The sequence below is a fragment of the Hydra vulgaris genome, chromosome 14 (assembly GCF_038396675.1).
Source record: "Hydra vulgaris chromosome 14, alternate assembly HydraT2T_AEP".
Classification (NCBI taxonomy): domain Eukaryota; kingdom Metazoa; phylum Cnidaria; class Hydrozoa; order Anthoathecata; family Hydridae; genus Hydra; species Hydra vulgaris.
In genome coordinates this window covers 24,299,520-24,318,171 of record NC_088933.1, presented here as the reverse complement: position 1 = coordinate 24,318,171, position 18,652 = coordinate 24,299,520, and the positions used below count along the sequence as shown (strand labels likewise).

The window sequence follows — 18,652 nt, the reverse complement described above, 5'->3', positions numbered from 1 at the left end:
TCCACTAGTTGCTTTCTACCTGATATTGCCAACAAACAGGTTGATCCATTGCTTGACATTCATATCACTCCAGCATCTGTTATCCCTATCTTCAAAAATTATGGATAGCGATCTGATTCATCTAACTACCGTCCTATTAGTCTTCTTCCTATCATAAGCAAGGTTTTTGAATCTTTAATTAAAAAACACTTAATTTCTCATTTTGAATCTAATCCCTTACTTTCTGACCATCAATATGGATTTCGATCTTCTCATTCTACAGCTGATTTTTTAACTGACAGGTTTTGTCGGTGATGTACTCTATGAGTCACCTACTCTTAATCTTCTAGGATTAACTCTTACTTCCAATCTTTCTTGGAAACCATATATCAAATCAGTTGCAAAATTAGCATCTGCTAAGGTTGCATCGGATTCTATTCTCTATCTCTATAAATCTCAAATCCGGCCTTGTATGGAATATTGTTGCCATATCTGGGGCGGATCCTCTAATGATGCCCTTTCTCTTTTAGACAAGGTGCAAAAACGCGTTGTAAATATAGTTGGACCTGCTCTTGCAGCCAACCTCCAACCATTATCACATCGTCGTAATGTTGCTTCTCTTTCTCTTTTCTACAAATACTATAATGGGCACTGCTCTAAAGACCTAGCGTCTCTTATGCCATCTACTATAATTCATTCTCATGTTACTCGTCATTCAGCTAAGTGTCATCCTTTTTCTGTGACTGTTCTTAAGTGCTTATTCGTCAAACATCCTCGAACATCAGCTCTTTGGAATTCGCTTCCTTCATCTTGCTTTCCTGACTCATATAATTTGCAATCTTTTAAGTCGTCTGTCAATCGTTATTTTGCTCTACAATCTTCATCTTTTCTCTTTCAGTAACTTCCAACTTTAATTAGTGGCTGCTTGCAGCCTTGTTGGAAGCGAAGATGTTAAAAAAAAAATTAAAAAAAAATTGATTATCTAATGTATTGCAAAATATAGTCATGTTGGTTCTGACAAAACTTTATAAATCTCCAAAACAGTTTGCGATAAGCTTATTTCATTAAGTGCAAAAAAGGTTTTTGAATCAATTGTGGCAGATGTATAAAAATCTGCCACAATTGATTCAAAAACCATTATTGGAATTTCTTCGATTCCACCCCTGATGTATCATGCACAGATCAACTTTCTGTAGTTCAAAGATATATTTATACAACGGAGTCTTTGAAAAGATTTTTATATTTTATCAATATTGAAGATTACGCAGGTGGGATTTTAGCTGACATGAGAGTCAAGTTTTTAGAAAATAAAGCTAAATTAAACTCTTTTGACTGCAGATCTTAAACACAATAATGCTTCTAACATGAGTGGAAAGTAAGGGGATGCAGAAAACTATTTTGTAAAAAAACAACTAGGCAAAGTTTTTACCATGTGCAGTACATGCTAAACATGCTTGGATTGTGTGGAGATAAGGTTTGCATAGAACCTATCAATTAATTTTTAATACAGCAAACTTACATTTTTTTCTCTTTGTCTAGGAAAAGATGTGATGTTTTACAAAAAATATATGAAAAATGGGTAAAAACCTTTATCAAAAACCAGATAGAGTGCTTGAGCCAATTCTGTCAAGATAATTTTTAGATGAATAAAAAATAACTTTAGTTATTTTTTATTCATCTAAAAATTATGTGTGCTGCTCATTGTTATTATCACTTTCTAATTATGTTCTATCATTAATAGATCTTTCCCATGTTATTGAAGCACATGCTAAGTTATTGCTACCTAATGTTGACTATACCCAAAGAAAAACTTTTTTGGCAATCCTCAATCAATTAAGTATGTATTGAGCCCTAAAGAGAATTTTAATAAGTGTCTTAAAATTTTCAAAACTATTCAAATTTAAAACAAAAAGTTTTGACATATGAAGAAGCTCGCATAGCTTTTGGATTTTCAATTATACTATAATTACCAATCAGAATTTAAAGAAAAGTGTTGAAGAAGTTGTCAAGCAAAATTATGTAGATATCGATGATTAAATATTTTATGAAATTTCGCAAACCCGCAATCTCATAAAAAGTAATTTCTTTTATGCTTGATGATTACTAATTATGAAAAAAGCTTTTCCGAACTAAAATTAATTAAGAGCTGTTCAAGATCAACAATGACACAAGAACTTTTAACAAAATTGCTAGTTATTAGATAGTTATGCAAATTATCCAGTAACATTAATATATTAAATTATCCAGTAACATTAATATATTAAATTATCCAGTAACATTAATATACTAAAAACACTCTGCATTGTTTGATTGATGACTTTTTAAGAGAAAAATGCAGAAATAAAACTGTATAACAAACTAAAACTTAGTAAAAATATTTACTTGTTTATTCATTTTTTTCAAGCCTTTTCAAATAAAATTTATTAAATATAATACAATTAAAAAAATAAAAGTTTTTTGAAAAATTTTAATTTATTACATAAAAAATTATATAAGTTTTCACGGAATTTGTAGACAATATTATTAGTTTTCAAAGGATTAACCGTAACATATATTTAACAAAAAAAAGTAAGTTACGCTTAAAAAAAAGGGCCCCAAAATTTGGCTCTTGCTAGGGACTCTTCCAACTACACTTTCTAATAAATTTTTTTTCCTAATACTACTTGGGTTTTACAGTACAATCTAGACTTTAGATGCAAACATTCATATTTTTTAAATAAGTATTTAGTATAATATAGTAATTAACTATTATAAGTATAATAAGTCAAAAATCAACTATAGTGATTTAACTTACAAGAAAAAAAAAGGACTATGATGCTTATGATATCCATGGTATCTATTTCTATGACAGTTATGTTCATGATGAAAAGCAAAATGCATCATAAAAAAATTTATAACATTTGAAAAAGTATAGCAAAATTTGGTAGGCTTAAAAACATTTAGAAGACTAGATTACTAATAAAGTAAAATAAAAAAATATTGAATCAAGAAAATGGTAAATTTAATCTTTTTTTGAGTGTGTGGTTATTAAGGTGCTCCATAAAAGTCCTTACAGTTTTATCACAAAGCACTGTGAAAGAGCACTCAACTAGGAAGTTCACACCCCTTTCCTTACAAATGTTACTTATTGGGCTAGAGCCAGCATCAAACCTCGGACCTTGGACCACGGACCATGAATCTTTTAGTTTTAAGCTACATATCTAAGTACTATGTCATGACTGCATTAATCTATTGAAAAATCTATTAAAATCTATTGAAAAAAAATTACCGATTTGCATTATCGCGTTCTCTTCCAGATTCATCAAGACGATTGTTGCTTCCTCTAAAATTAAAAAATAAAAACTCTATATTCAGCATTCATTTTTATTAAAAACACAAATTTAGTTATAAGTTTAACATATTGATATATTTTCTATATCAATAAAAAAAATAATAACTCTACGCACTCTATATTGAGCATTATATTCAGCAATATGCACTCTATATTCAGCATTCATTTTTATCAAAAACACAAATTTAGTTATAAGTTTAACATATTGATACATTTTCTTAATCACTAAAAAAAATAGTATTTCTATAAAAAAAATCTATTGGCAATGTTTTATATCATCACACTAAGTAAATTAATCTATTAATTACCATAGTTCTATTTTCAACCAAAATACTTGAAAATTAATAAAAATTGAAAATTAATAATAATGATTTTTTTTTAATTTTGAAAAGGGAGGAACTGTAACTTAATGAACAATTCATAAATTTAAAAGAACGCTTTTTTGTTAAAACAGTGTATTTTAAGAACTAAGTATGTTTTTTCATTAACAATTTTTTATATTTTGAATGTTAAGAGTTTATAAATATGATAAGACCATCTGTCTACAACATATAAGTTATTATGAATTGTGGTCAAGGTTTTTTGAATATCACTATGAATGTTTTTTATCCATCTAATAAAACTAGCAACCAGTCTAAACCGGATGATACTGTAGTAGAGGAAGGTATTACAACAAAATTTTATACAAATACAATTGTAGTTAAAGAGATTTCTAGGTAGAAAAAAAAAATCTTTTATTTAAAAACACATTTAAGAAAAAGTTAAAAATACATATTATTTTAAATGTTTAAACTAAACTTTAAATGTTTAAATTTCATTCCAAAATGAGCTTTCCTTTTGATCACCAGTAAAGATGTATTGTACAAATCTTTATTAACTCAATTTTTTCAAAAATATGGAATATGGCCAAACAAAGTTGACAAACCATCTTATTTGAACCTTATTAAATATGAAATATGATCAAACAAAGTTGACAAACCATCTTATTTAAATCTTATTAAATATGGAACATGGTCAAACAAAGTTGGCAAACCATTTTATTTAAATCTTATTAAATATAGAACATGTTCAAACAAAGATGACAAACCATCTTATTTAAATTTTATTAAATATGGAACATGGTCAAACAAGGATGACAAACTATCTTATTAAAATCTTATTAAATGTGTAACATAGTCAAACAAAGATAACAAACCATCTTATTTGCAAACATATTAAATTACAATTAAATGCAAACTGAATCTATGGTCATTAAAAAAGTGTAAAATTATGATCATTAAAATTTTTAATGATTTATAAATAACTAGTCAAATAAAGATATTTAAACATTATTATACTTATAGATATTTGATAAGAAACATGAAACGTGAAGAAAATTCAATACTCAGAATGAGGGTTGGCTTTTTTTCTTTATGAAAAAAAAACACAAAATAATAGTCATAACTAAGAAAGTAATGCAGGAAGCAGTTGCAAATTTGCATTTATTTTTAAATGTAGGTAGTTAGTAACATAGCACTCAACTCTATAACTCAGAAACACAAAACTTGACAAATAAGTTCACTGCACAGAGAAACAAGTTGAATGCGGTACTACCAGGGACATGGTGGGGATCTAACTTGGAACACTTAAAGTGCTTTATAGTAGATACTATATTGAACAAATTCAAAAAATCCAAACAAATGTAAATTTTAATTTATATATATATTGAATATTCCAATTTGAACTTAAAATTTGAAAGTTGAATCAGTTATTCAATGTATCAATTTTCAAACTTCATGAATCAATATCCAAAATTTAACATAAACTTTGGACATTGGTCTATGAAGTTTGAACTTAGGTATTAAACAATAAAGTTATACAGAAAACAATGAGTACTTAGTTAATATTAGTATTTAGTAATTACTTATTAAATAATTACATGGATTATAGAACTTGATTTACCTCATTGCATCAATTCAATATCAATATCAAGCCTAATAGAATTTAAAATTAATTTATAAATTATAAATTAATTTGAACAATAAAGTATAATAGAAAAATCACTGATTAGAACAAGCGAGTGAAGTTAGTAATATTTAATAAAAATTATCAATCTATTACTTATTAAATAATAATTATTCACTTATGTTAGTTATAAAATAATTTAAGAATACAATTTGTTCTCCATGCACACGCAATAGCCTGTATCTTTTAGTTTTAAATATGTTTGTTGTTGAATTCCAGTTGCACTTCACCACTTATAGGGAGATTCATTCTTTTAAATATGTTAAAAGGTATAAAGAGATGTTGAATTCATCCATGAAACATACAACATAAATCATAATTTGAGGTTTAAATTGAAGTTTTAAATCGTTAATCAAATTCAATTAAATATTATTCAAATTATAAAGTATAAAAAATAAAGATAAATGACTGATAATTGATAAATGTTAATGAATGTGGCAATGGGTAATCAATGTTATCAAAAAAAAGAAGAAGAAAAAGTAGTGTGGTACTACTAGAGATGTGGGGATTGAACTCAGAACATCTTGCTTATAAAGTGAGCTCTCCATCACTACACCACTATTGCAATAAATACTAAAGTACATGAAAATTTATATTCACTTTTTTTTTTTTTGTAAATGAGACTCTAAATGGAAGTGGAAGTTCTATAGAAAACTTTTTGAACTTGTTATGATTTATGTAAAATGTGTATTTACCATAATAAAAAATTATGTTTGATCCACATTATATTATTTCTTTATGCCTAATTATGAAAGAAGCTTTTCCTAACTAAAATCAATTATGATCTAATTAAGATCATGATGATATAAGAAACTTAAAATAAATTTACTATACTATCCAGTAATGTCAATATTTTAATAACAATCAACATAGATTCTTTGATTGATGAGTTTTCAAGAAAATTTCATGATTTGCGGTATCAAAGGCTTTGGACATCTCAATGAAAACTCCTGCTGTAAAAAAATCATAAAGATATATCATTGACTAGTTCAACTACTTTGTGTTCATAGATTCTTTTAACCAGGGTTGACAACACCAAAGAGGCCAGGGGGCACACATTTTTTCTAAAGGACCTTTTTTTTTAGCAAATTTTAGATATAGAGGACTTTTTATAGAAATTGAGGATTATGCCCCTCCACTTCAAAACCCGTGTTGTCGGCCATGCAAACTGTTTTCTATATAACTTTTAACAACATTTAAAACAACCTTTCTTTACAATATTTACATTCAAAACAATATTTCTATACAGCATTTACATTTAAAACAACATTTCTATACAACATTTACATTTAAAACAACATTTCTATACAACATTTACATTTATAAAATTTAATTACTAAATCCCAAATAATCAAAATTTTAATTTTTTTTTTAGATCAACAAGTGCAACGGTTTAAAAATTATAACTTTGTCAGCACTATATCGCCCCTCAGTATTATCCTGTTCTATTTACAAATGTAATAAATAAAATGTTTCATCTAATATATAAAATAAATACAAAAAATATATATAAATAAATACAATGTTCTACCTGATGTAATATATTATATTACATAAAACATTGAATTTATTTATAGATAATTTTTTTTGTATTTATTTTATATATTAGATAGAACATTTTATTTATCACATTTGTAGATAGAACAAGATAATATTGAGGGGACGATATAGTGACCCCCTTTGTAAATATGGTAAAAAAAAACTACTTTAAGTCTTAAACTAACTACTCTAAGCCTTATTCTAAATTGCAACAAGTGCTTCTATTTTTCTAGAACTATTTTCTAGATATCGTTTTTTTTAATTAAATTGTACCATATTTAAAAAAAAAAAACTATAACCTTAACTTTAAAAAAAAAATTAGTAAGTGCCAAAATAATGTTAACTGTAGTATTACTCTATTTGTCAACGAGTTTCAACAGGTTAGTTTTCTGAATAGCTATAATTGTCTGCAATAAATGGGCAATATATAAGCAGCTTGTTGCAGTTCAGAATTCAAATATATAAATAAATATTTTGACCATTTGCCAAATAAGTCAAGCTAATTAACTTAAATGAAGTCTAATTGATCTAAAATTAATAACATAAAATAAAATTAGATCCAAAAATTTCAAAATGCTTATCTCAATATGTTCATAACAAATGCAGCAGCACTCCAATTTTACTACTGACCCATGTGAAGAGTGCAATCGATTACAAATCATTTCTTAAAAATAAAAAAAATAAACGATTGGTTGCACCCTCCCTGTTTTTTACACCGGTTAGGGTCACACACATAAGAGAAGTAACTTATAGAGCCCTGCATTATTATTATTATTATTATTATTATTATTATTATTATTATTATTATTATTACTATTATTATTATTATTATTATTATTATTATTATTATTATTATTATTATTATTATTATTATTATTATTATTACTATTATTATTATTATTATTATTATTATTATTATTATTATTATTATTATTATTATTATTATTATTATTATTACTATTATTAATATTATTAAATGTATTACTTAAAACATAATTTGAGTTAATTTTAATATTGAAAAACTTCTTATAGGTGATTAAATTGCTAATAATTCATTGATATTATTATTATTATAAACGATTCAGTCATAAATGTTAGACTAAGACAAAATGTAACTTTTATTAAAATTATTTTCCATTTTGTTTAAGGAATAGTTGTTCAGAAAATTTAGATCAATAGTCTGACTATTATTTAAAAGTACAATGATTTCATTATCTTTTTGCAAATATTGTTTGTAGCTCAAAATATCTTTATGATATTTTAAGCTTAATTGTTGCAGTTTTTTTTTTTAATCATATTTCTTGTTTTTATTTTTTATTTGTTTCTATTTCATTTCATAACTGTTTATTTATCAATGTTTATTATTATGATTACTAAATATGTTTTATAGGTTTTTTTATGTTTGTGTGTGTGTGTGTGTGTGTGTGTGTGTGTGTGTGTGTGTGTGTGTGTGTGTGTGTGTGTGTGTGTGTGTGTGTGTGTGTGTGTGTGTGTGTGTGCATGTGTGCATTATAACATTGATCAGCAATTATTATGCAATTATCTTTTTATTTTTACAATTGTTGCTGTTAAATTTATAATATTTTTTATCTTTAATGTTTTTATAATATTTCATTTAATGGTATTTTACGTTATTATTAGGCAATTTGTAAATGATGATGACTGTTAATCATTTAAATCAAAATGTTACTAAATAATGCAGTTGAATTTTACACCAATTATGTCATATAAACTATACTAAAAAATAATAGAATGAAATAAAATTACTTAGTTTTATGATGTAGAATATTATTAATTCATATTTATTTATATTGGCATGGTCACAAGATAATTCAACTATGCAAATATTTATTGTGCACCGGCAATCATGGCATGGTCACAAGATAATTCAACTATGCAAATATTTATTGTGCACCGGCAATCATCATGGTGCAAGTTCATCATGATATTGCCCCATGATGATCAGGTTATCACAGTGACCACGGTGACCACCATGACGATAGTGTAAATTATTAATACTTCGTGTTTACTCATATTTATTTATGAAAAACTTTTAATAAACATAAATATTTTTTGTAAAATTTTTTTTTCATAAATTTAGAAATAAGTTTACAAAAATTTTATTTCGGTAATAAAACCTTGGATTGTGCAGATAGACATCTGAATAAACTGCTGAACAAAGAAACGTAACTAATAGCTTTCCTATCATCGTTTTTTTGTGTGTGTTTTTTTGTTTGTTTGTTTTCTTTTTTGAAACCAACTTTAGCCAAAAATAGAGTCAAATTACATACGACAAAACAATTAATACGGAAGTATCTTATTTCATATCAGTTTCAAACTAAAAATAGCTGAAAAATCATTCTTTTACTTCTAAAATTTCTTGCAACAAAAATATAAAATTACTTTTGTAATTTTAAATGGTTAGCAAACGTTTAATACTTTGAAAATAAGTCATAGTTAGCTATTGACGGAAAAACTTAGTGCGATGGGAATTACTGATTACAATCATTTCAATCTTTTAACCATCGTTATCGCAAAAGGTCACTCTATATTACATTACATCATAATAGAAAATTAATGCATAATTATCTTAACTATCGTCAACAATTCACGGAAAAGCACTTTGCGCATTAACTGTTAATGAATGATTAACGCAAATCTAATGCAAGTAATTTAAATACCGGCTTTACAGTTCATATTCAATTTTTATATCGATATTCTAAATGTTACACACAAATAGTTTGTAAAATGGTTTTGCGTAGATTGCGAAACAAGAAATATATTCCTTTATAAAAAACATAATATTTAAATTGCAAAACATTTTATAAATATAAAATTTTCTCAAAAAAATGTGAAAAGATAAAAACAACATGTGAAACCTATGTAAGCCATATACTTACCAATCTTCTTCATGGGATGGCATCGTGCGGTCCGTGAGTGACTTTTTTTTTTTTTTTTTTTAAATTTTTATTTTAGGTGCCCCAAGAAGTCCTAACGGTCTTGTCACAGAGCACCGCGGAAGTGCATTTAACCAGGAAGTTCACGCCTCCTTCCTTACCGTGACGCGAAAATTTGTCCAGAGCTCGTTTCGTACCTGGATCTCCTGCTTAAAAAGCAAGCGCTCTAACCACTGCGCCACGGCCGCCATTAAAGCCACACTATATTAGGTCGAACGCGACACTACTTTTGTACGTGTACACTTCATTTGGGTCTTATGTGAAACGTATGTACAAACAATATGCATATCACTCTTATTTATAGGATAGCATTAATGCTTAAATGGCTGGAAACCACACTAAATACGAGCAAACACCGCACTATATTTATCGTTTAGATCTCGTTTCACGTGGATCATATTTGGGAAACATGTCAACCATATATGCCACTCTTCTTTAATGGCAGTGGTACGGTCCATGTGTGGCTATAATACTTATACCGCTCAAAATTTCACTAAAAATAATGATTACCACGCTATGATATTATAGGAAAGCTATATGTGTTGGGAATACATTTATAAATAAGTCTAATGACTTGTTTATTTATAAATATCTATTCTTAAACGAATGCATATGCATAACCACACATCAGTTAACTGATGTGTGGTTATGCATATGCATTAAAAATTGGAAAAAGCAAAATATTTTTACTTTTTCCAATTCTTAATTTTAGTCACAAATAAACATAAAAAAAACATTTAATAAAGTTTCTAACTTTTTTGTTTCCACAGATAAGCCTCTTTAAGCTCTTTATATATCATTGTTACTCTTCTTTTTTTTTCTTTTTGTGATTCACCTCCTCAAGGCCGAGAAAGCCACTACAGATGAGGAGGCTACTCATGGTTATAACCCTCTCTCAACTCTATAACTCCGAAACACAAACCTTGGCATTTCCGTACTTTATCATTTACGCAAGTTTGTTCTATAAACTCGGCAGTTACATGCTCTGAGCTGAAGGTATTTCAATCCGTTTAAAAACTTAAAGTTTTTAAACAGATTGGAATACCTTTATTAATTAAAAAAATAAGTTTGAGTTTTAGTCTAATATTCTCATTTGCACCCGTTTCTCATTCTAGTACATCATCGGTTAAATATATTTTAATACATTTGGTTAATTGTATAAAAATGTACTTTAACTTTCTAAGTATTAGCGTAAACAGCTACTCAAGTTAAAAGCTTACGTTTACGCTAAACCAATTTCATAAAAACATTTAATTCATCTTATTGATATGGCGTCATCATTCTCTTGTCTTTTTCACTGATTTTGATACAGTTTATTTTGTTACGCCTTTATCTTAAGCTTGGTTACAATTAGTTTTAAAAACGTTGTATAACAGTTACGCAATTTGTTGTACAACAATTAATGCAGAAATAACTTTTTTTCTATTTCTGCAAAAATTATTTTCATCGTTATTTCCTTTATTTTACACTATAAAATTTGTTTGCTGTATAACCGACGTTTTAAAGTTATACAACCGTCGCGTTTAGTTGTTCAACTTACACTAGAAAATCCTTTTGTTATAAAAAAAATTTGTTGTGTAACTGTTGCTTCTACAACAATCAAAAACCAAGTTTTAGCATCATTTTACGTCGATGGCGATCTAAGTCATTCAAATCGAAGAATAACAAATGTAAAATAGTTAGTATGCTGCTGTTACTTATGGTTTACAACATATTTGATTTATTTCAAAGTTCAAATATGGTGTAATATTTTTGCAATACCTCTTCTGGGTATTTTCAACCCAGAAGAGTCATGCAAAGACGGAAAAAAAAATTGAATGATAACAGGTTAGTTGAATTCCATAGAACAGAAGTATTATTGTTTCAGAAAAATCGCGCTGATGTTGAGGAAATTAAGGAAGGTTTAGACGAATGCAAACTAGTTGAGATGAAAAAAAATGTGAAACTGATAAAAAAAAAAAGACTAAAATTGTGTAGAGACGTTAGAAGTTGTTCATTTAGCAGTAAACATACTAATAGAGTTTGAAATTGTTAAAAGAAGTCAACAAAAAAGGTTTGCATTAAAAGAAAGTAAACGCTTAAGTTGGTAACAACAGCTGATGAAAGCAAATACTACTGTGAACCAATAGACCAGATACGTATGTTTGATGGAGTTCAAACATAATAGAGATGAGTTCAATGAGAATATAAATTTCTATAAAAAAAGTATTTAGTTTTTATAAATAGAAGTGAATAGAACTGGATAGAAGAACTCGCTGTATAGAAGAACATTCCATTGAACTCGCGTTTATGAAAGACGATTTTTTTTTATTAATTTGTATTTTCCGTTTTTGTTTATTTATTTTGGGGTTTTTTTCGAGTTTCTTTTAAACTTGAAAAATCTGTTAAGAATTTAATATTTAAAATTATATATTATTAGATAATTTATATATCAGTTTGTATAAGGTAACGATGATGGGCTCGTTCTAAAAATATTTGTATTATTTGAAGCTATTTAAATATTATTTTTGCAAATCCTTATTTAAAACTAGGTTTTAAAAAGTTTCTTATAATAGTAGTACAACTACATATAAGTGTTTTCTATGATTTACTTTTGTGATATTTAGTCTTTTAAACGGAAATTTCTGGTGCGGAAGGGAAGCGTCTTAAACGATTAAAGGGCAAATTAGAAGGGGAAGATAAAAATTAAACTTCTTTTTATTCAAGAAATGTTGTCCTATCAACTTTTCTTAGCATTGCCTCTACTGTTAAGAATAAATCTCTTGTTAGCCATGCAACTTCCACCACTACAGCATTTTTATAAGATACTACTTTACCTTCAAGTGGTTTTGACTGCTCTTTTTCTAGTGTATCTTTTCTACTAGCAAAAGTTTTATAAAGGTTTCATACTATATAATATTAATTTTTCAAAACCAAACTATTTTTGACGTTCCTTATATTCTTTAATTTTCCGCATCACGTACGCATTCAAAAATAATGTATTTAAAGGCCATATTTTAGTTCAATCATAAAAAATATTTTTTAATTATAAATTACCACAAAAAACTTTCGCGAAATTACAAGTAATTTCTTAAAAAAAAGAATTAGTACTACCAATCCGTTAAGTAACTTAACTTATATAGAAACTTTCAAAACACTACTCAATTTATATTATCGTATTTATAATATTTAAGCGATGTGCATACCATGTACAGCGTACCTATGCATGGGGCAGTAGATAAACTGATCTCCGATATAAATATTTGAGTGTCCTTATGCTTATAGTTTTTTTTTCCTTTTTATTTGAAAAGAGATATAATGTGAGTAATACAGCTACGAATATAGGATATTTGACACTTAGAGGTAAGTATATGCAACCCTTAAAAACATGCTACATCGCTCTATGCACAAGATTTAGGTATTACAAAAGAAAAGTTGAAAATTTTTATTGTTAAGCGATAGATTAATTGCGCCCCTCCTCTTCATTGCACCTACCTTACTCTTCCACCCCCCCCCCCCTATCCTTACCCACTCAATTTAAAATTGGCATTTCTTTGAGGAAAAAAACCGCAGGAGTAAAGAACTTTTTAAAAATTCTTTTTTCTTGGAGTTTATTCAAATCATGGTATGGATGCAAAAAAGTATCCATACCATGATTTGACAACTCATATAACTAAAGAAAATACTATTTAAGCAACACGTATAAACTTGAACAAATTTTTCTTCATGTCTAAACACTAACTAACAAATCTATTGACTAAAGAAATTTGAAGTTTTTATTTCAAATTGAAGCTTTTAATAATAAAATTGATTTTTTTCTATTATATTATCTGCAACTACTTTCCTAAAACACGTAGTTAGCTCATTTTGTGATGTATTTGATATACAAAAGAAGCATTCTTTTTGCACTGAAAGCAAACATCAAACATCCTTTAAAAAGTAAGCCTTTTTACTTATTCAATAAGGGTAGTCCAAAAAAATTTTTAATTGAAATAATAATTTTGAATTTTTTAAACGAAAGAAAGAAATATGCATATTTATATATATATATATATATACTTATACTTATATATTAGGGTGGAGCGATTTTCATAGCAAAAAAAAAAGAGTTTAAAAACCAATATTACTGAGACACAAATCAATGTCTATTAATTATAAGATAAAAGTAAAAAAATATTTTTTGATTTTGATGAGATCTTGAGGAATTTAAATTCCTCTTTGGAATTTAAATTCTTGACAGGTCCTAAGATTTTTGAATTTTTTTTTTCTAAACCATATCAACCTTGGACTCAAAACAAGCAGAAAAAAATGCTTGTTTCATAAATAATAATTTTATTTAAAAAAATTTTTAGTGAAAAAAATACTTGCAAAAATATACCTTAAAACCCCCGTTTTGTTGAGGACGGGGGTTTTTAATGAAAAAAACAACTCTACTTTTTTAATTTTAATTTTTTGATAAAAACAAGTATTATTTTCAAAATCAGCATATTATTTTGCTTCTTTTAAGTATCAAGTTGATATTGTTTAGAAAAAAAAATTTAAACAATACTAGGACCCATTAAAAAAATTAGAATCCAAAGAGGAACCTCAAGAACTCATCTAAACTAAAAAAAAAAGAGTAAGGTTCTTTTTTCACCAAAAGATATTGATTTGCTGCTCAGGCAAATCAAATTTCAAAAATTTTCAAAATCGCTCCACCCTATTATATATGTATACATATCTTAACTAGTATACATATGGTTTGTAAAACAACTGATATAATTTAGTAGACTAATTTATCATACACCACAAAATTAGTTAATATCACACTTTAATTACTTGTCAGCAAATTTGATGAAGACTAGTGTTATCAACATATAATAATTTTTAAATGTTGTCCGTGTATCATCAACATCCGGGAATACTTGCTCCTTTAGTATTTTAAAAGTCGTGATCCGTTTTTATCCTTAAGGCTATATACTATTTATATATATAGGCTATTTATCATTTTTTTATTGTTTTTTGTTATTCACCTCCTCAAGGCCGATAAAGCCACTACATGAGGAGGCTACTTAATAGTGGTTATAATCCTCTCTCAACTTTAAAACTCCGAAACACGAACCTTAACGAACACGGCCGCTGCGCGAAGAAACAAGTTAAGCGCGGTACTACCAGGGACGCGGTGGGGATCGAACTCGTAACCTCTCACTTATGAAGCGAGCGCTTTACCACTACACCACTACCGCATATTTACCATTTTTTGTTTTGTTTACTAAGGATTTATTTTTTGTATTTAAGCTATCCCAGTCGGCAAATTTAGTTGTAAATGCGCATTAGAAACTCGTTTAAATACGTATCGATGTGGTATGTATGTTAGCCATTTTATCGTGTCGAATACGCATTAGAAATACGTATTAGATGCGTATAAAGACAGGTATACAATACGACGCCTACTGAGTATCAAACTCGCATTTGAAACTCTTGTAAACACGTATAAAACACGATAACCAGAGAATATTCAATACAATTTTATTAACTAATATGAATTCATAACATAATGATAATGACTAGCAGAAAGCAACCCGTAATACGGGTTATGAGTTATTAAATCATTAATAACAATAAAAACACATTAATAACTTGATATATTATCTAAAAAATTAAATACAAATTTATCTGTAAATATTTTAACTTTGACTCCCTATCAGCAACATCATTGCTTATAGTCAAAGACGAAGACCGCAATTAACATCAGTTGAGTTCTTTTTAAAATCTGTCACAACATAGGTACCAGAAACGGAAAGTCAAGTAAAGCCTGCAAATACCTAAAAAATGAAATTAAAAAAAATTTTTTAATTACAAAAGTACTATTTGCATTTTATTGTTAGCAGAATTAGGATAATAATAACAGAAAATATATACTCTGTGTCTACAGAATAAATAAAAAAGATTATAAAAAGGCTAGACAACACAATGTAGTAACACTGGGAAACAACACCACAACTTAATAAAATATTTTATTAACTTAAATACTTGGAATGAAAAGATTTTATTTATTACAATATTTGAACAATCAAGGGACAATTATAGTTAAACAATTTAAACAATTATACCATATTATAAAATTACAATTATAAAATAGCAAGCAAATCGTAAAATATTTCTTAGAAATTATCTATTTTTTTCATTTGACTACTATTTCAAGTTGCCTATAAGCATTTACATTATAACTTCGTTGAGCCTAATACTATCTATTTCAATTTAACTATTATCATTAAACATATTACCAGTAATCTTATATTGCTGCAACTGAATAAATGAACGTAAAAGAATCTTACAAATAATGATCTTTTCTAATCAAAGACTTTATTTAAACTTAAGATTTATTGAAATCCATATCTTTTTATATGTTTACATACATTAGTCGTTTATCAAAAATATTAAACAACATTTATTTACATCAATTATTTTTAATTAAAAAAGAATCTAGACTACAATGCACAAAATTATTTTTACCTTAATGCATAAAAATAATAAATGCACATTCTTGTATGAAAAAATGAAGCAATGTCAATCAGTATATTTTACTCTAAATTAATTATTTAAATGACGAATGGGGCAAGATGACGACCTACAGTTATCTCTTAAGCAAAACTAAATATAACAGTTGATTTTAGCTGAAAGGGAAGTAGATTAATTTTACTAGATTTATCAATGGTTTCTTTTTAAATATTATTTTTGTGACGAAAGCTAAGTATTAAAAAAGTTTTTCCGACATTGAGAAAAAACTTTTTATCCTCGTTTGACTTGATTTATTACATTGCTACATCACCAGCTAAAGGTAAGTTTTAATTTTTGGGACAGACTAAGATACAGGCGTTTTTTGAAACAGTCGTCATCTTGCCCCATGTTCCCCTATATATTTATTCACATACCTTTTAAAAGTGGTATTACACTTTACACAATGAAATATGGAAATACATCATTTTTTTCAACTACTTTCAAAAGGAATTTATTTATTTTTTCTAGTCTGTTATTTTTTCTAAGAAAGAATATTTATAAAGATACAGAGAAATATAAAATATACTGAAATATAGGCAGATTTATGTTTATAAACTTTTGTGTCAACAAATTACAGTCAGTTTTCCATGTTAAATACATAAAATATATATCTAATATAACATATATCAAATATCAAATAAATCCAATATAAAATAAAACATAATAGTAAACTTACTCAAATCAGAATACCGTGTGAAGTAACTAAAAAGCACTTTAATTCTTTTCAATTGCTCTAAAAAATAACTTTCAGCTCTTTCCAATTGCACTAAAAAGAAAAAAAAAACTTACTTAGATAAGTTGCCAAGTTCTTGAGAATCTGAAAACAAATAAGTAAAAAAACAAAGAACAAACAAACATTTATTTGTTAAAACTACTATATTTAAACAAATTAAATTTAAAAGTGTAACGCCAATTCTCCTTAAAGGCTGAAAAAAATTTTCAGCTCAAATTTGCTTGCATACCTTGCTTGTAAAACCATGTGAATAAGAAACACATTTAGAAAAGCCAAGAAACTACTTAAAGATGACATATGCAACATTGAAGTTTGAACGTTCGCTGGACTAATTATTAGCAGATGTTTTTAAAATATTCATAAAAATTTAAATATATTCGTTCTTTTATATTGCATAAATCCATCATATGATAAATCTGAAATGAAAAAATGTAATGGATAAGTAAATACAAAGTAAAACATCATATATGAATCACAAATCAATATATCAGATAGAGATAAGATGTCATGATAAGAGAGTAGTAGTTGTTAAATATTGTTATTTCATGTTAGCTTTTAGAAAACAATTCATGTTGGTACGTCATGGTTCTAAAAATTCAAAGTGGCTTTTACTGAACGATTAAAAGCAGTGAGTTTCAATAATAAAACCACTTATAATTTTTAACAATAGACACCAACATAAAGGTAAGCCAAATGTAACAACATTAGTAACATAAATAACAACTTTATGCAAAATCTTGCTCAACACGTTTGCCAAGTCACACACTTTGAAAACATGGTCCATAAATATTATAATGAGTGTATTTATATGTTATATAAATTTAAATTAATATATTGTGTTTTATAGTTAGCATATATGTTTATATTATGTTGTTTCTATGTCATGGAAACAACATAATATAAACATATATACTAATTACAAAACACAATATATTTATTTAAATTTATATAACATATATAAACACTTATTATAATATTTATATACACAATAGATACATTTTATACTATTTTAAAAATGCATTTATAAAACAATTATATAACACATATTACCACATACATATATTTATCAAAAACATTTTAACTTTGAACATAATATAAACATATATGCAAACTATAAACATATATAACTTGAATTGCGTGAACAAAAAAATTAAAAAATAACATGAAAAAATCTAAAAAGATTCATATATATATATATATATATATATATATATATATATATATATATATATATATATATATATATATATATATATATATATATATATATATATATATTCATATATAAAGACATATATCTCGTAATAAAATATCAAATTATAATCATATTTAATTTATATCAAATACTTATTGAATAAAGAACAAAAAACAGATAAAAGAACTGCAATCCTAATAACAAAATTTAACGCTTAGCAACAATTAAAATGTCAGTGCTGGCTCAAAATTTTAACTTATTTTTCTAAATTTTCTAAAACAGAACAAAAAAAGGTAATAGCATAACAGTCAATAAAATAGTAATCAACGGAATAAAATAAGCAAGGTATGAAATGATAGGATTTAACGTATATTTGAATTATATTAATTTAGGAC

General features: G+C 26.6%; 1 protein-coding gene and 1 long non-coding RNA gene across 2 annotated transcripts in view; both read right to left on the bottom strand.

The window, feature by feature from the left end:
* The window catches only part of LOC100210880 (protein DD3-3), an 86,671-nt gene extending 77,271 nt beyond the window's left edge, over nucleotides 1–9,400 (bottom strand). Inside the window, exons 1-2 of the mRNA XM_065818261.1 lie at nucleotides 8,992–9,400; nucleotides 3,248–3,301 (exon numbers count right to left, since the gene is read on the bottom strand). Of these exons, the coding sequence (XP_065674333.1) occupies nucleotides 3,248–3,301; nucleotides 8,992–9,062 (125 nt within the window). The 5' untranslated portion in view covers nucleotides 9,063–9,400. The remainder of the gene's footprint in view (nucleotides 1–3,247; nucleotides 3,302–8,991) is intronic.
* A 5,996-nt stretch (nucleotides 9,401–15,396) lies between these two features.
* Nucleotides 15,397–17,866, bottom strand: LOC136090572 (uncharacterized). The gene is made up of 3 exons (XR_010643523.1): nucleotides 17,292–17,866; nucleotides 17,006–17,095; nucleotides 15,397–15,593 (listed from the first exon to the last, which is right to left on the bottom strand). It is a non-coding gene; the product is annotated as an uncharacterized LOC136090572 (long non-coding RNA).
* Between the last annotated feature and the right edge of the window lie 786 nt (nucleotides 17,867–18,652).